General features: G+C 39.2%; 1 protein-coding gene across 3 annotated transcripts in view; it reads right to left on the bottom strand.

The window, feature by feature from the left end:
• Positions 1-19,610, bottom strand: part of igsf9a (immunoglobulin superfamily, member 9a) — a 58,961-nt gene that overhangs the window by 11,924 nt on the left and 27,427 nt on the right. For all 3 annotated transcript variants that reach the window (XM_037753542.1, XM_037753543.1, XM_037753541.1), the window contains exons 7-14: positions 17,284-17,425; positions 11,604-11,749; positions 11,154-11,296; positions 8,857-8,997; positions 8,049-8,165; positions 3,572-3,722; positions 3,204-3,315; positions 129-319 (exon numbers count right to left, since the gene is read on the bottom strand). In XM_037753542.1, the coding sequence (XP_037609470.1) occupies positions 129-319; positions 3,204-3,315; positions 3,572-3,722; positions 8,049-8,165; positions 8,857-8,997; positions 11,154-11,296; positions 11,604-11,749; positions 17,284-17,425 (1,143 nt within the window). The remainder of the gene's footprint in view (positions 1-128; positions 320-3,203; positions 3,316-3,571; positions 3,723-8,048; positions 8,166-8,856; positions 8,998-11,153; positions 11,297-11,603; positions 11,750-17,283; positions 17,426-19,610) is intronic.

Raw genomic sequence — 19,610 nt, 5'->3', positions numbered from 1 at the left:
TGTGCATTATTCATTGCTAAAAAAAAAAAAAAAGAGACAGGAGAAATTCAACACTTGATGAGAGATTAATCAACAGATTAACCGACAATGAGAAAAAATCGTAACTTGCAGCCCTAAGTGGTACTGACCCAAGGTCCGCGCGGTGGTAATCTCGCTGAAGGGTCCTGTGCCCATTTTATTGTGAGAAAGGATGCTGAACTGGTAGTCGGTGGCGACAGACAGGTCTGTCACCTGCAGCCAGCTGCCAGAGGAGGGGGGCACGGGCACGGAGAACCAGTCCTGCTTCTCATCATTATCGCTCGCCGAAGTCTTCTTCACCCTGCAGAGGGAGAGAGAGACGGAGAGAAACAAAGAAGTGAGAACAAAAGAGCGGCGGGGAATTCTGGCAGTCTGGCTTTATGAAACATGACAGAAAAGTAGGTTTCATTAATCATTCATACCCATCATCAGCTCCAGAATTGTGGCAAAGACAGCGCTGATGTATCCCTGCTATTGCACAAAGAGCTTGCAATTTAAATTACGGTGATCTTCATGTTCCTATCGGAGCTGAGGTTCTACATGTCTATTTTATACGGAACAAATTACTTAACCCACAGGCAAAAATCTATTCACCTCTTCAAAACTGGAACTTTTGAAAATGATGAATGTCAGTGTGAAAAGAAAGCCTTTTTTAGATTTTGATGATGGCTTCGATTCAACAGAGATGATGTTCTTTTATGAGAAAATAGAAAAGGTCAGGGTGGTACTCACATTAACATAGTGTGGATAATTGTGAGGTTATTCTCTTGTAGACACTTGAGTGTAATTTGAATTCTGCCTTCGTTATTGCAGTGCATAAAGAAGGTCCTATTTATAAAGCAAATTACAAGAGCAGGGACACTTTCTAATAGCAATAGGTGAGATTAGTAGGTGCTTTTACTGTTCTGTAGTAATCGATTTTACAAAGTATATGTTGTGAATATGCTGTCAAAAAACTGCATGATCATTAAAATTTCATTTTTTGGAAATCCCAAAGTGCTCATAAGACCTATCCGCTACCATTTACAGCCTTCATGAGAAGAGAAATGAAGATTGCGGTTGAAATGTCAATGGGAAAAACATTCACATTATCTCCTCAAAAAGCAAAAGTGTTGCTCTTTTGTTTATCTCATAATAGAGAGTGCATTCACTTTGACTAGCCTTCATAATATATGGTCATAACATGCCAGGCTGTCAGAGTGAGTAGCTCAGACTTTAGAGGGTTGTTTGGCTGATATTTTTGTGTTTTTTTCATGTAATTTATATTTATTTCTATGCTGCAGCGATGACCTAGTTCCCTCTCAGGGATTAAGATAGCTCATCTCATCTTCATCTGATGTAGCGCTCCAAGGTTACAATGTGATTAAGATGCGCGTTAGGAGAAGTTTTCTGCATATCATCTCTTGCATTCTCGGACATAAAAAAAACAAAACATGAAAATCTAAACCTAGTTCAGTGAATCCTATTTTTAAAAACTTAAAAGGTGTTAAATTCGAAATTTAGAGCACTAATAAAGCAGCAAACGATTATTTGCTATGTAAAGGTATAGCGGAGTAATGTCTACCTGAGCAGAGAATGAAGTCACTCTCCCTTAGCATGTGTTGTAATCAGAGCTTCTCTGTGCGTTGTTTATGTAGACGGTCCAGCTGCGCGTACATGTTAGTGCATGTGAGTCCCTGTATGTGCACCCCTCTGAGAAGCAGCCGGGCAAAAATGTTTAGTAAGTAAGTAAGTAAGTAAATAGTTATAATAGTATGCATATTTATTATATTTGTATTGTTCAAAACAGGCCATTTCAGTAGAGACATTTAATATATAACAATAATAAAAATAATTTTGTTTTACTTTTTTACGGCAATTTGTAGGCAGATGTTTTACTGGTGTCCAGTAGTCACTATCAGTCCAAAATGGCGGAGGCGTAGCTCTGCTGCTGGCCACTGATGTTGCAATGGAACCACCAATTGACTTTCACTTCTGAGCAATATACATTATTTGCTGTTGCCATTGTTTTCACTGTTTGTGCTGTTGGCACCGTTAGCTTCGAGCCCCCGGCTCAGGCGTTGCCATGTTGAGAGCCGTGTGGAGGCACTAGATATGCTCTGAATTTGGAATTTAGCACCTTTAACTTAAAGGCATGCTTCACCTCCAAAATGACCATTTTAATATCCATTACTCACCGCCTGTTACCTTGAATCCTTGAAGAAAACTTAGTTTTTCTTGCATGCCTCTACGGTGAACGAAGAATTAAAAACCGGAGAAAAACCACAATGCTGTGTTTATCCACAGCAAAACTATATCAAAACATCCGTTTACAAACTCAAACACAACTCGTGCAGTATAATCCAAGTCTCGTTTATCCAGTCGTATATGCTCACTTCTTCCCAAACACATTTTCACGAAAACGGTAGTGGAACAATTGTTTTTTGTGAAGATGCATGCATGTGTTTACGAAGTAGTGAGCATACGACTGGATAAATGTGACTTTGATTATACTGCACGAGTTGTGTGAGAGTCTGTAAAAAGATTTTTTATTCTGTTTTGCTGTTGTTAAACGCGGCCTACATTTACTTTAATTCATCAAGGATTTAATCCATTTTCGGATTCTGTGTTCAGGGTGAAGGCATGCGAGAAAACGTCCACGATTCAAAGTAACACAGGGTGAGTGACTGATGTACAAATGATCATTTTATTACGAGTGAAGTTCCTTTAAATTCAATAAAATAACCTGACATTATAGCTGTACTACAAGGACCTCCTTAGTGCACTCTGGTCTTTGGTCGTGAAATGAGAACACATTCCACAGTACAGTCCTTTTTGTCCAACTAGTTGCAGTTTTACATTCCTTTCCACACCTTTCACCTTTCCACATCACCTGGATATCAACAACACTCAGCCTTGAAGCAAGAACAGGACATTCATCTGTGATTTCTAAGCCAATATAGAAGCGACAATTCACGAGAAACCAATGCATTCCGCTCTCTTTTCTCTCAGTAACCCCCTATTGTAGCTAGCATGGCCGCTGCATTATAAAGCTATGCTGTGCAGCAGCGTTTTTCATTGTAGCTGCCATGAGGTGATAACAGATAAATGAATTCCTCATCCTAGAGATCAATAGAGTAATACCAGTGCAACCGATGGCTGCCATGGTTACGGCCCGAGAAGAAAGTGGGAGGCTTTACACCCACCAAACTGAAAATGTCTGTGCTGATCCTCCATCAAAGCCTGCCTCCCAGGAAACGTTGGCTTGCTTCACCCCCGGTGAGACGGACAGAGAAGTAGCCGCATGGGGACTGGTTCCTGTAATGGAGGGAAACGGAGAGGAGTTGATGGATATCTGCCAGCACTTCAACTACCTGATAAAGTTTAGAGGCCATCTCTAGATGTGCCGCATTTATCCGTTGGAGGCGGAATGGAGGCACAGGCATCCTGGGTTTTACACAGGTACATAGAAAACAATTTGAAAAAATAAATAAATAAAAAAATGTGGACAGCTCACGTAATAGGACTTTTGTTATGGTATTCTCAGACAGGACACTTTTCTGTTTGCACTCACCCAGGACAAAGACTTGCGTGCTGGCTTTCACCGAGGCTACACGGTTAGCAACGATGCACTCCCACGCGCCCTGGTGGTCCTTAGCGAGAGGCTGCAGGAGCAGAGAACCGTTGGGTTCTATGGAGTACGATGTGCGACGAGCCAAGTCAACCTAGCAGGAACACAAAGACCATTTACACATGGAACAAAACACTCTGCATCTGTCTAATAGTGTATAAAGCTGGGGTGGACATAAATATAATTAAAAATATATATATATAGAAAACTCTAAAGCAAGGTGTCTGTATGTATGCGTGTATGTTCTTTGCATATCTGAAGAACCCTCCATCCGGGGTGTGTAGTAGGGCTGGGACGATTCACCTATCTCCCGATTCTATACTATCATGATACTTGGATGCCGATTCTATATGTATAGGGATTTTTAATTATTGCGATTCGATATTACAATTTATTGCGATTTTTGTTAACTTTTTTAACACTAGACCATAGGAAAAAGTTGAATCATGCACTTCTAGGGACTTTTACTTTGGAAAATACTTAAATTAATGCAGTAAAAATGTTTGATTTTCAGCATACATGTCTTCAGAGATGTCCTGAAGTCAAATATCAGTAGTTGTTAGGCATTATTTATTAAATTTTTAAAGACATTTCACTCATAAATTAATGTTAATTTCTTTTAAATGTATAAGGGACATGTAATGTTTTATACTTATGGTGAATGTAATTTATCTCATTTCCATATATGTATTTTGTAGATACTGTATAGTTCCCTTTGTTAACACCTTATTTTGAAAGTCACACATGTAAACTTCCGCTAACTTCGCCAAGTCTGTCGCTAGCTCTCCTGTCAGCTCCGATCTCTTTATACATCCATGGTCAGCTCCATCGGGGCCGTTTGAATGCTCTCATCGCTCATCACTCATTCATGCAGCTTTAGCCTTGACGTCTAGCTCTACTTTTCCTGGCAATGTGTGAAACCCAAAGTGTTTCCATACTGCATGTGTAGTGTTTACCACTTTGGATTTAAAATGTGAGGGTGCAGGTCGTATCCACGCTGACCCTCCGCTATTTTCTACTATGTCATTTCTACGGCCGAACGACCACGCCACGAACAGGCACTGCATTTGAAAATCTCTTCTCGAGCTAAATTGACTCAATGTCAAAATTTGACTGAGAACAGCTGTTATGCAGTTATGTTTTAAAAAAAGGTTGTCATGCCATTTAGCTTTACCAAGCTAAATCTGACAAAGTATTGTTTTGTAGATTTTAGTTCATATTGTCCAGTTCAAATATGCAATGCAGTCAGAAAGTATTCAGTGACATGTTTTTCTCTTTTTTATTGGGCTCTGTACTCCAGCAGATTGGATTTGAAATGAAATAATAAGTACCATAACACTAAATTTGAGTTAGTAAATTACACAGCATGCACGCACAATCACTTTTGTTATACCCAATTGGTTCTGGTCCCATTGTCTGTGTGTCTGGAATTGAAAGCTTTTTTTTTTATTATTCAGGAAGTGGGTGTGTCCGTGCTAAAACGAGGTGTTAATGTGCTGACTTCCTGAGCAACCACGCACTAAATCTCTATGGAGGAAAAGCATTGAAGCACTGATCTCAGTGGGTTGAAAGGTTGCACTTCTGACCACATTCATCATTGCACAGTGAAGCGCTGCACTGCGGAAGCTGTGTACAGAGCATGTTGCAACCACTAGGTGGCAGCACTAGCAGAATGTTCAGCCTCGGGGTCCCTTGTAAAGCCAGTGGGAGCGACTTAAACTTCAATGTGCTGTATTCCCACGTGAAATGGAATATGTGGGCAAGGTATAATTACAAGTGGGATTTAATTTAATCAAATCCTAGAGATGAAGAGGACTGTTGGCGTCCATCCACACCTCGCTCAATACCACCTACCACCAACACGCTCCTTTGGAAATTTTTGCCAACTGACAAACACCTCCTACATGATACTGCTCTGCTAGCTACTACGAACCACTAGCTAACAACCAAGTGCAGTTCTATATGATTGGGTTAGCCCCAATTGTTTTGCTACATAAAATTAATTAATGCTTTCATTTAGGAAACTCAGATTGTTCGGTGTGAGTGCCAAGATCATGTTATTATTCTACAATGCTGTGCTGGAAGGCATTGTTAGATGGTATAGGTATGGCATCATGGCACCCTCACAATCCAGTTCAAATCGAGAATCTGGTGAAATGGAACATGGTGAAAGCAGCCATGAAAGTGATAGGACAGAAAGACCATTCGTTCCTTCACACTATCTATGACAGCACTGTTGTCAGACATGCATACAGAATTCTGATGGTCCCGTCATACATTATGTACACTGAATACAAACTATTACCTTCAGGGAGATGTTACAGAGCCAGCAAATGTAAAAGCAACCGATTCTTTGTGTATATGTATATATATATATATATATATATAGGGTTTTTTTTTATTAACTCTATACCTACTACACTCCTCTTTACGCCTCTGTGTACATACACTTATCAGCCATAACATTATGACCACTGACAGGGGAAGTGCATAACATAAATTATCTCGTTACAATGGCACCAGGCAGTGGGTGGGATATGTTTGGCAGCAAGTGAACATTTTGAACTTTGTGTTGGGAGCAGAAAAAATGGGCAAGTGTAAGGACTTTGACAAGGGCCAAATTGTGATGGCTAAACGACTGGGTCAGAGCATCTCCAAAACTGCAGCTATTGTGGGATGTTCCCGGTCTGCAGTGGTCAGGACATAGCAAAAGTGGTCCAAGGAAGGAAAACAGGTGAACCGGCGACAGGGTCATGAGCGTCCAAGGCTCATTGATGCACGTGGGGAGCGAAGGCTGGCCAATAGAAGAGCTACTGTAGCTCAAATTGCTGAAAAAGTTAATGCTAGTTCTGATAGAAAGGTGTCAGAACACGCAGTGCATCTCAGTTTGTTGCGTATGGGGCTGCGTAGCCGCAGACCAGTCAGGGTGCCCATGCTGACCCGTGTCCACCGGCGCCTACAATGGGCATGTGAGCATCAGAACTGGACCACAGAGCAATGGAAGAAGGTTGCCTGGTCTGATGAATCACATTTTCTTTTACATCCTGTGGATGGCAACGAGTTTGAGGTGTTGACTTGGCCTCCAAATTCTCCAGATCTCAATCCAATCGAGCATCATTGGGATGTGCTGGACAAACAAGTACGATCCATGGAGGCCTCACCTCGCAGGACTTAAAGGATCTGCTACTAACGGCTTGGTGCCAGATACCATAGCATACCTTCAGGTCTAGTGGAGTCCATGCGTCAAAGGGGGGGTCAGGGCTATTTTGGCAGCAAAAGGGGGACCTACTCAATATTACGCAGGTGGTCATAATGTTATGGCTGGTCGGTGTATATTACTTCTCATCATGCATTTACATACTACATCCTGTTAACATTCAGTTTTCCCTTCTGAAATACTGTCTTCCACAAAATTACGACTTTACATTTGCATTACTATTTTATATTTACTTTTTGTTTATATTCATTTTAACTGCACTATTTTATGCCTTAGATTATCATTTTGCTTTTACTTGTGTGATTTCCCCCTTTTATATATTCATATTTTATGAGCATTGGTGAAGGAGCTGACAGCTTTGCTGGAATTTACAAATGACAAATAAAGAACCTTGAATCCTTCGTTCTGCAGTTAACAGGAAGGAGGCAATGTGCAATTCTGTATTATGTCTTATGGCTTTTACTATTCTCTTTTGTTCGTAATCCCTGCGTATTTATATATATTTTTCACAGGGAATGTTTTTCTACTGCGTCTGGTGTATCACTGCAATATCTTGTTTTTAAATGCCTGTTTATTTAAATATAGCTTTCTCAGGGAGTGTGCAATATTTGACTTGTTGTTCAACTGTATCTTGGTGTACTGCTGTACTGTCTTGTTGGGTATTGTTTTAAGATGATTGCAGCTATGTGCAGCACTATTGCCCAAGCAAAATTTCCCCTTGGGACAATAAAGTATATCTTAATTGGATACATTTCTGTATACATCCCCAAGTGCACGATGAGTCATCAAACAATACATTTTACAGGAAGAGAAGAGGGATTTAAAAAAATAATGTGATTTTTTATTTATTTTTTTATTTTGTATATACCAAGAAATAACAGAAAAATTCATCAAATGGACACAGGATTAGAATTTGGAAAATAATTTTTTTAGCGCTGTCAAAGTTAACAATAACGCGTTAACGCAAATCTGTTTAAATGCCACTAATTTCTTTAACGCATATCAACACAACTTGCAACTAAAATCTGAAAATTGTCCCAGTCCAAATACATCTGGACTGCACCATAGGTTTTAGTATGTGCACATTTCTGTAAGCATATCTTCTTGTACATACTGCAAAAAGGGTGTCCTTGTAAACATCTGCAGTGTCATGACTAAAACAGGACGGCTTATTTATTGAATAAGCTGCACTGGATAATTTACCTTGCTCCAGGTCACTCTAATTGTGGGGTCCTCGTTTCCTTGACAGGGGATGAGCAGGGTTCTACCGGTCTCCTGTCTGTACTGCTTCTCTGGAGTGATGCTGAATGATGGGGGGTCCTGTGAATTTCCAACGCAAAATATAGCGGAATCAAGGAGATTGCAGCAATGGCAACAATGGCTTTTAAGACTGGATTACTGCCGCTTTAGACAAGATTATCTTAATAACAAAAGAATTAGCCACACAATTAACTCATCAATAGTGGAGCCACTGTAGTGAGTCGAAGTTGACTTCTATTAATGCCAGAGGACTCACACGTCTGAGTGAAAAGGTCAACAAAATGTCGTTTCGGTTAAGTTTTTAATTCGCTGTGACAGATGCAGTTGCAGCCAATTAAAATGCACGCACGGTGTTGTAGATGGACAGTTTAGCACAACTGGAAGGACAGAGTCAGTGGCAGTTTGTGAGGTCTCTGGGTGGGATGCAAAGAATGCAGTCTGCGTGACATTAAAGGTGCTGTTAATGAAACTGATAACATTCAGCTACTAGATGTCACACTCTCCCTCCCCCGTTCAATTACATTCACTTCACAACAAGTGGTTGCCAGTTCGTTGAACGACATGTAGATTTTATGGTCGAGTGGAGTCGCGTCAAGGATGAATCTTTCAAACTTGACAGAAACAAATTAAAACTCACCAAAACCGTCTTTCTAACAATCCCAAACTCCGGTTCAGTCAGCCAACACTTCTAAATCACCGCTTCATTTTAAACATGTCATTGTTTAAATCTCTCCATTGAGTGCACACTAACCTGCAGAATTACGTCCGTTGGCTCAGATGAGCCCATGGTGCCGTAGCTGTTGTACGGGGTGCACGTGTACACGCCTGCTGTATCGTCATTGACTGTGGTCATGAACAAAGAGCCCTCTGGTGTCAAGGTCCATCCTGGATACTGAAAGAGATGCACTATGTTAACACGACTTTAAAATTTACTGAAATCATTTTTTGATATCTGTCCGTCACAGTCCTGAAATGGTTAAGTACTTAAATCCCCACTGGGCAGATTATTTCCAAACTTCTATATAATTGTGTATTATTTATTAAAGTTGTCGCAGCTTTTGCAAGATGATATCAAAAGTACATGTAAAAGATAGAGTGGTGTTCTTTTCTAATTAAAAAATAAACCTTTTTGGGATATTCCCTTGATCATTTCTGAGGTGAATCCCTACACACGTTACAGAAGTGCTCTGAGGAGCTTTCAAAAATCACTTTTTAAAGCATTTGCATTATAAAAGCAGTTAAATTTTCGAGTCATTCTTTCCTAATAAGCCACAGCAGAAGGCTCGCGTTGTGCTTTGACTGCGCAAAAGGTTCCTACTCAGTTTAATGAAGTCAAAACTGCTATTATCCTCTCCAGAATGAGGCTGTGAGAAAGTATTACTGTGTGTGAGAGCTTGTGACATCCAGCGTGGAATTGGAATAATTGGCAGAATAACAGCCTGACTCCAACGCCCGCGTCCCGCACTACAGGAATGCATCACAGTTCCTGTGGCGCGTCTCATCCGACGACATGTCCATCGCTCAGAACAAAATGTTAAGGGAGAGGGAATGGGGGGGTCAACTCAGCATGTGAAGGGGGGGGAGTGGGTGGATCTTTTGCACCCAAAACAAAGAGAATGGTTTTAAAACTGCTCTTGTTTTGAAACGAAAATACGTTCAAATATGTTTTTGCGGTCTGAAAGATAAAAAGTAAAAAAAAAAAAAAAAATCAACACTACTGAGAAGTCACACCCCCTGCCCCTCATCTATAAAGGTTCTCATCCCTCAGACGAAGTGAGCAGTAGATTGAAGTGGAAATAAAAAAAAAACGAGAGTGCAAGGGGCAGTAAGGAGTTCCTTGGGGATTGCTTCAAAAGCTTCTAAGATTGCACCCACTATCTCTGTCCTTTAAGATGTATGTGGTTGAGTGACTGTCCAATTGAAAAGCTGAGAGGATATTTCCACCACTGGACACAGGAAACGTCCAATTAAAATGCCTGAAAAAATACATCATTACGTCCAACTCGTTCTTCGCACTGTAATGGCAAGAAAATAGCTGCCCCGCTGTTCCGTACGCAAGTTGAATGGGCTGATTATTAGAAAAGCGTTTGTATGATGAGCTGCTGAGGTCTGCTCGTAGATGCCTGTAGTCAGCAGCCCAGTCTGACATTTGGCTCCCTATAATGTTTGCAGTATCAGGAATCAATAAATAGAGTTCAGTTGACCAGACAAAGCCAGGGACAGAAGTTTGAGTTCGGGCACACAGTAAATGTCGGGCACTATTATGGTGACTACGCCTCCATCGAAAATTATTCGGGCTGTTAAAGTTAACGCGATAATAACGCGTTAATGCAAATTCGTTTTGACGCCACTAATTTCTTTAACGCAACGCAACCTTTTAATTTTTAGGTTGCAGCGGGCTCTGTTTTAAACTTAGAGTGAAGACACTGGTATCAAAACTAGAAAAACCTAATGAATCCATTGGTACTTTGGTGATACTAGCTTGTCAGGACAGGAGACTAAATAATGTTCCAAACTTACGGTACATTTTGGTGAGGAAAAACTGGCATGGCCATTTTCAAAGCGGTCCCTTGACCTCTGACCTCAAGATATGTGAATGAAAATGGGTTCTATAGGTACCCACGAGTCTCCCCTTTACAGACATGCCCACTTTATTATGATCGCATGCTGTTTGGGGCAAGTCATAGTAAAGTCAGAGCACTGACACACTGACAGCTGTTGTTGCCTGTTGGGCTTCAGTTTGCCATGTTATGATTTGAGCATATTTTTTTATGCTAAATGCAGTACCTGTGAGGGTTTCTGCACAATATTTGTTATTGTTTTGGGTTAGTTAATTTCTAGTAATAAATATATACATCCATTTGCATAAAGCAAGCATATTTGATTATTAAATACTTGACAAATCTCTCTTTAAGGTACATTTTGAACAGATAAAAAATGTACAATTAATTTGCGATTAATTGCAATTAACTATGGACAATCATGCGATTAATCGCGACTAAATAATTTAATTGATTGATAGCTCTAAAAATAATATTTTTTTATTACCAAGGACAGGTCAAGTGGTTCTCCATCTTTTGTCCAATCCACTCGGAGCAGCGGAGGCTGAGCTGCCACTGGGCAGGTGACCACGCCCTCCATGCCTGTGGGAAGGTACGTCTTCTGGGGCATTGGAAGCGCCTGGGCTGGGTCTGCGCAGAGGAAAGAAATGAAAGTGCTTTACTTTGTAATAACTACTACAATTTAGATACACCTTACTGTTTCAAAACCATGGGTGCAAATAATCTGTACCGCGATCCATAACTTCTGATTCATTTTGAGATTGTTTTTGTTACAAGTACTGCTGTTTTTTGGCATCTACTACAGGTGATGCCAAAAAAAAAAAAAAATCCCTTTGATTTTTGTAGAGTTATTGTTGAACCATAATGTGTTGAAAAAGACAAAAGTATTTGATGTCTTATGAAGGCTCACGACTACAGACTACACACAGAAACGTACGCATAACTGTGAGGTTGGCGGAGGCGGTTGGAGGGTTCAGCAGGCCGTTGGTCGGCATGCAGGTGTAGTTCCCAGAATCCTCAGGGATGAGACTGGAGATGAGCAGAGTTCCATCTACCATGATCTTCACTCGCGACTTCAGGGACCTCGAGACAAAAAAAAAAAACACAGGGGAATTCTTTAATATGTAAAGAGCAAACCAGCTGCTGCGGAATAACAGCGAGAGGTAATTCAGCTCTTCCATTCTAGTCGAGTCAAACAGGCTCTCAGTGCATCAACAGTGTAGGAGTTGTTGTTTTTTTCCCTGTGAGTTATTCACCACTGTGTGCAGATGGAGGTTAAGGAAATTTCATTTCATTTCAGTTAGAGTGGGAAGAGGAGAGCCCACTCATTTTATACATTCTTACATTTACAGAGAGAAAACCTGGGGACTCTACCAGGCTGCAACACCTCACTGACGGGTTACATATGCACGCCGACGATATGTGTTTGTGGGGCGACTCGCAGTCACACATTTGGGCTAATTACCATACAGGTCAGATGAGTCACATACTGTAACCGACCTCGATATTTCTCCACACTACTCTGTTTTTTTTCTCTTCGCAGTGATATCAACCTGTGTTACTGAATGCTGCTTTTATTTATCTCCAGTTACCAATATTTTCATATGAACGATGAATCAAATGACTCGTAGAAGGAGTCGCTTGCAGGGACAAACCCACAAAGAATGATCACCAACTCTGCAGCTCAACAGAGCTTTTTAGGCTCCTGTATTGTTCAGTCTTTGTGTTTCCAGGAGCAGTCTGTACGTCTGTCAGGCCACCACTTTGGTCCAGATTGAAATATCTCAACAACTATTAGATGGATTGCCATGACATTTGCTACAGATATCCATGGTAACTAGAAGAGGAATCCTATTGTAATAGGATGACATCTAGAACCATCATCAGGTCAAAGTGTCTTGTGCTTACAGCATGATCAAATAGTATATAGCAAGTAAAATACAATTCACATGAAACAAATGTAAAATATGTGTGAGGTTGTGGCAGAAACCTATGATGACTTATATAAAAACCCCACCCAAAGGACATACAATAGGTAAAAATATTATTATTATTAAATCACCAGTACATTTTAGATATTAGTGTTCAAAACATTTTACAGATAAAAATATAGAGTGTATAGTCTATACAGACAGTATACTTTTAGGCTGCATTCACACCAAATCAGGTGTTGTGGCGATTAGCGCAGGGTTGTGCGGCGTTGTCCCTTAAAGGGCGGGTCCAGTAGTAGTCGTAGGTTACAAAAGTAAGCTAATCAATAAGGTTATGAATAATGTGAACGCTAGCACTAGCTGAGTTAAAGTCAGTTGTGCTAAGTTAGGAACAAACTGAGAGTTAGTTCGGATTTTTTGAAGTGGGGTTGTGAGTATACTCCGCGTTCTGCGGGGTAAAATTACTGTTTTTCTAAATGGAGTCTGGTGGCTTTGAAGAAAGCGATATAACAGCTTCAGTTCCCCATCAGAAAGGGCAGTCTGACGCAGAAAAATGTATTTTAGCCAACTAAAAAAATCAAAATCAGTTTAGGTGTATGCTACATTTAGAATTCTTTCACAGCTTTACCTTCCTATCAGACCGCCCTTTCCAAAAACCTGCAAGAATGCTGAGAGTAAATGGAGAAAAACTAAATTGAAAGTTCGTTGTGACATTCTCAAAGAGCACCTCACTATTTTTAACAAAGCAATTACAAAAGAACTTATTTCCAAAAAAAAATGCATAGCAGGTAATCAGAATCCTCGTGTGCTCTACTCAGCTGTTAACAGCATTATATATTGGCTCCAAAAAGCCTCTCTGAAACTTTTTTCCTCATCCAAATCGGGTTGAGTATTAACCCGAGTGTAGCTGTAATGAAAAATGATATGTGTGATGGAGAAACGCTAAGGAGGGGAAGTAATGCAAATTAAGCCCTCCACCTGCTCAACTGACCCTATCCCAGCCACCGTTTTTAAGAGAGTGTTCAATTGTCTGGTGGATGATGTGCTGGCAATCATGAGCCATTCTCCGCTCACTCGGATCTTCTCCCTGGCACTGAACATTGCTATTGTGAAAGCTCTCCTACAGAGAAGCTCATTCAGTGCTTCCACAGTTTCAGGCCAACCTCATTTTTTTTCTTTTAAAGTAACATGACTGAATGTGAACTTTTTTATTCTCCCTTATTTTATTTATGTTTGTATTTTACATTATGTGTTAACCACAGACCTTATTTCAGTCATCTAACCAAAAACCCATTCAAAATACCCATTGACTTCCAGGCGAGGGAACTGGAAGTGCTAAAATGCTAACTCATTTCCAGGTTTTAGGACTCATTCCTGCACCACAATATTTGTAAATATGTGATTTTAGAAAGATACTGTTTATATTGTATATTAAAATCTGTGGTTGTATTGGTCCATTGTGGACAATGTTGTTTTATTTATTTGTTTGCATCAATACAGTGATGGGCCTTGACTTGCCTTGACTTAGATTTTTTCCAGCAACTTTACTATACCAATTATTATATATGAACATCGGCATCTGAGAAGTGTATTTTCAACAACAGACGATACACAACTGTTGACTTCTATTATGATATGATGTTTAAATCCTATACGGATGTTGCCATATTTCCTGCAAATGAACAGACATAACTCTGTGAGGTGCAACACATTGCTGCAAGAATCCGAAAAAGAGAAGCTGTGCTCCAACTTTTAAATCCCTGGCACAAAATGTCAAGCCCCGAGCCAGTGTGGTTTTTTTGATGCCCGATTTGAACTTCACATCAGAAGTAGCAAAAAAGTCCACCTTTTATCTTCTTAGGAATATTGCCAATGTAGAGCTCTCTTTCTCTCCTGGGCAGATACTGGAGGAGTAAAGCATTCTTGATTACCTCAAATCTCGGATTTTCTCGTCTACCAAAGAATCCTCTCAGTTTCGAGTTGCCTAACGCGACTCTTGTTCCCCTTTAGAAACATTTTGTGCAGCCAAAGTGAAAATAAAAAGGTAACACTTTATAATAACCATCATTTATACATGATAAATTGACAGTCAATTAAACTTAGTTAATTATTTTACTGTTAAACAATCAAATGATAATGTTTACTAATTAATAGTAATGCTATCATTTTAATAATTTATTGTTGCACACGTTATAACAAATTATATTATATATATATACTATATATAGATATATAGTATATATATCTATATATATATATTATATATTTATATTATATAATATATATATATTTAAATATATATATATTATATATTTATATTATATATAATATAATATATATATATATTTGTTGATTATATTATTTGTAATCCTTTTTTGTAAAACATCTATAAACATTAATCGGATGGCTATTATGAAGTCGCAACTGATGATTATAATACCGTGTAAAACAGTTGGTAAATACTTTATAAAGCATCTATAAACATTATTTAGATAAATAGTTAATACTTTGTCAATGGTTAATAATTGGTTTCTGGTCCATCTATCTATGTAATGTTTATAGATGTTTTACAAAAGATTTCTCAATGGTTTACAAATCATTTTGTAATCATCAACAAATATTAATATATTATATAATGTGTACGACAATAAACTGTTTATAAATACTTAACTAATGTCATCAGAATGTAATTGTTATTGTCTCTTATCAGCTATGATATAATATAAAATCTATAAACTAATTATTTCATATTCCACAAACTAATGATAAAATAACAGAAATTACAGCATTACTAATAATTAGTAAACAGTATTAATTATCATTTCATTGTTTGTTAAAAATAACTAAATTTAATTAACTATCCATTTACCATTTATATATGATGGTTATTATAAAGTGTTACACAAATGGAACAATGAGGGAATGACTGTCCCTTTAAATGTTTTACTCGTACCTATGTACTGTGCCAACGGAAGCAGGAATCACCACCGACACTCCCAGAGGACAGACACACCACTCTGTCTTCATGAATAACAAAAACATATAGAGTGGTGTGTACTGCTCCAGGGAGCCATCTTTGGCATGGCTTTAGCATTATCAAGATTTTATAATTGTTAGCTAAGTGGTGCTATTTTAGTGCAAACTTAGTTAGCAAACTCACAGCTGGAAGTGTTTCATAAAAAGAACTTGACCTTAGCTGACTTTTTTCATACCTGAGGGGGTTTTTAACATCCCTCCACTTTCTCCATGTCAGTTTTAGAGGAAAATTCTACATTTGTCATCAAATTATTCAGCAGACCGGCACAGGAGTACATGTCAGAGAGACTTCTAAGAAGTGATTCGTCTGGTCCTCTGGGACTGGCTTTCATGTACTGGAGCTCCATAGTCCAGAACTAAGACCCCTTGAGGTGGCACATTTCACTTTTCTATTGATAAAGAAGCAGATTAAAGCGTGTGTGGACATAAAGAAGTGCACTTTAGTTTCTATAGAGATCACCTCTGGTACAGCCAGAGGACTTTAGGTGGAAGGGGTTTTTCATTTTTAAACATTTCCTTTGTTATCTTTGTATTCACATAGTTAATCTGACTGATCTCACTGAATGTCCTTTTTTTATTTTAGGGGTGTCAATTGATTAAAATACTTAATTGCATGATTGTCCATAGTTAATTGTGACAAAGTAATCCCACATTTTTTATCTGTTCAAAATGTACCTTAATGGGAGGTTTTTCAAGCATATTTTCCCACTCCCATGTAGATAGGAGTATTAAAAACTTGACGAATCTCCCTTTAAGGTACATTTTGAACGGACAAAAAAAATGTGGGATTAATTTGCGATTAATCGTGACTGACAGCCCTAACATATATTTATTTTTAGAAATCAATTAACAACACAAAACAATGACAAGTATTGTCCAAAAACCCTCACAGGTACTGCATTTAGCATAAAAAATATGCTCAAATCATAACATGGCAAACTCAAGCCCAACAGGCAACAACAGCTGTCAGTGTGTCTGTGTGCTGACTTGACTATGACTTGCCCCAAAACTGCATGTGATTATCATAAAGTGGGCATGTCTGTAAAGGGGAGACTCGTGGGTACCCATAGAACCCATTTTCATTCACATATCTTGAGGTCAGAGGTCAAGGGACCCCTTTGAAAATGGCCATGCCAGTTTTTCCTCGCCAAAATTAAGCCAAAGTTTGGAGTGTTAATTATCCTCCTTTGCAACAAGCTAGTAAGACATGGTTGGTACCAATAGATTTCTTAGGTTTCATATGATGCCAGTATCGTCACTCTATCTTTAGAACTGAGCCCACTGAAGCTCAAAAATCGTAAGTTGCGTTAATGCTTTAAAGAAATTAGTGGTGTTAAAACGAATTTGTGTTAACGCGTTATTATCGTGTTAACTTTGACAGCCCTTGTATATTTCACATTTTAACTATCGCATTGCGTCTCTTTATGTCAATTTTAGTTTTCATCTCTTCTCTGTGAAACACACTCCACCATGAGTAGCTCAAGGTTAGATTTAAATTAGATGTAACAACCACTCCTAGAACTTCGATGATAAAAAAAAATAAACCCCACAAAGGTAACATTTTTCACTCCACCTGCTGAAAGGCACTGAATGAAACATCAAAGGGTGAAATTGGACTGCTCGGGAACAAAGAGTAATGATTGTACTCACTCTATGTGATGGACGTTCTCTCCGCCTTTCTGCCACACGTAGGTCATGTTTGGTGGGTCGGCCACCGCCTGGCACCGGAGCAGTGCGTTATGGGACTTGTTGAGAGAGGTGCTTTTGGGAGGGACGACAATGACAGGCGGACCTAGTGGGAGGCAGGTTACAAAAGACATAAAATGTCAGAAATGAACTCAAAAATGTATCAAAAAGACCGTTTTTCTGAAACACTGCAGCAGTTTTGAAAACGTCAGGATCAATCACCGTTATATATGCACAGCACAATTCCTTGTTTTCTCTGCAAAAAGGTAGTCACTCACTCAAAACGCGTGTCAAAAGTAAATAACTTCATCTTTGAGCGCATCACTGCCTCCAAAGTGACATGTCCCTTTATCATCGATTCAGTCGAGTCGGTCAAATGTCTACGTCAGCGTGGCAGACACTGACATTGTGTTTCTTCGTGTCATTTCTCATTGAGACTTCAAAACACCCATAACCCAATGATAAATCCTCTACACACACAACTGAATAAACTCTGTTGAAACTCCAGTTCCAACAATCTATTCACAGGTTTCACCTTTCTCGCCCCTATTCACAGTAAGTGCCTTGTACGTAGTTAACTGTAATGGGAAAGAAGAAAAAATTAAGATCTTGGCAAGATAAGCTAAGAAAAGATGTTTAAAGACTTGCAATCCATTCTTACAAACACAAGATATAAATGAATCCATCTTAAAGGGGATAGTTCGGGTGTTTTATGAGGTTCTTATCCATAGTCAGTGTATTACCGACAGTAGATGGCGTAGGAGTTACCACATGGAAACAAAGCAATGTACTGCTGTGGACGGGGCCAGCAGCAAAACATATTTTAGTGAAAGACTCACCTAAAAAAAAAAAAATCAATATCAGTTTAAGTGTACGCTATATTTGGAATATTTTCGCAGGTTTACTTTGTCTATGTTTTCAACGGGAAACTGAAGCCGATATCGATGCTCTCACCAAACCAACCAGACTCCATTGAAAAAAAAAAACAGTAATTTTCGATTGGTTAGTTTGTGTTGTTGTGTGACTTTGGTTAGTTTGGATTCAACAAAATCACACAATAGCTCAAACAAACTAACCAATCGAAGCAGTGGTAGACCGGCAACTCCTGTGTTCTGCGAGGTAAAATTACAGGTTTTTGGCTGCACCGCAGAGGGCCAGCTAAAAGTCTGTCATTGACTTACTGTCGTGATGAAGTTGCACGATTGGTCTAGTTGATCTAGTTCTAAAATGAAACGAGACTCAGCAGTGGCATAGCCTATTTCTCGCTAAAAATGTTTTCAGAAGATTTGTTATTTTTTTTAGATTTTTGTGGATTGATTAGAGGGAATACAGAAAGTTTACGAGCAGGCCGCCATGTTGTTTCCTGTTTGATACGGCGAGCGGAAAACCAGGGACCAATCAGGTGCATTCCACGAAAGGTTACGTCACCGCTTGAGTGGGACCTGGTGGACATGTACCACTGGATTTAACATTATAGACATGACCACTGACTACTTGTGTAACAATTTAGCCACAAATTCACAGACTGACCATACACGGTCCAGCCATATACAGTACTTAGTTTTGAGTCTTGTTTCAATGGAGTCCGGTGGCTTTGGCGAGAGCATAGATGGATAAAACGGCTTCAGTTCCCCGTCAGAAAAGGCTGTCTGACAACAAGGTTAAGCGGTGAAAATATTCCAAATATAGCGTAGACTTAAATTGATATTGATTTATTTAGGTGGGCCTTTCTTTTAGGTGCTAAAATACATTTTGCTGCCGGCCCCGTCCACAGCAGTACATTGCTTTGGTTCCATGTGGTAACTCCTGTATGTTTCTCCAAACTGGGGGCGTCATCTACAATACACTGACTATGGATAAATAACTCATACAACCCCACTTCAAAACATCCAAACTATCCCTTTAATGTCTTCAACATACCCATTACTCTCCGTTTTAATTTGCATCAACTCAACCCTTCAGTATCTTCTAAATATCCAAGATCCAATAAAGAGGATGCAAATTTGTTTATGCTATGGAGCTGTGAGATTGGAGAGCTATTTGACATTGATACATCAAAGGATCGGTAACATACTACATAGAGACATCAAGTGTGAAATATGATGGAAGTCTGACTTTTCCCACATCACAACAGCAAACTCTTATCAAGCCGTACCTCAGAGAAAATCATCAGTTTTGCCCTCTGTGGCGTAAATGTGATAAAGTCACACTGAAGCTCGAGGACGAACATGTTATCTGAATCTGAAGATTCACCTGTTATCAGTTCATGTGGCATTAGAGATAATGCTAGA

The sequence above is a fragment of the Sebastes umbrosus genome, chromosome 19, assembly GCF_015220745.1.
Source record: "Sebastes umbrosus isolate fSebUmb1 chromosome 19, fSebUmb1.pri, whole genome shotgun sequence".
Lineage (NCBI taxonomy): Eukaryota > Metazoa > Chordata > Actinopteri > Perciformes > Sebastidae > Sebastes > Sebastes umbrosus.
This window is presented reverse-complemented; position numbering and strand designations above follow the sequence as displayed.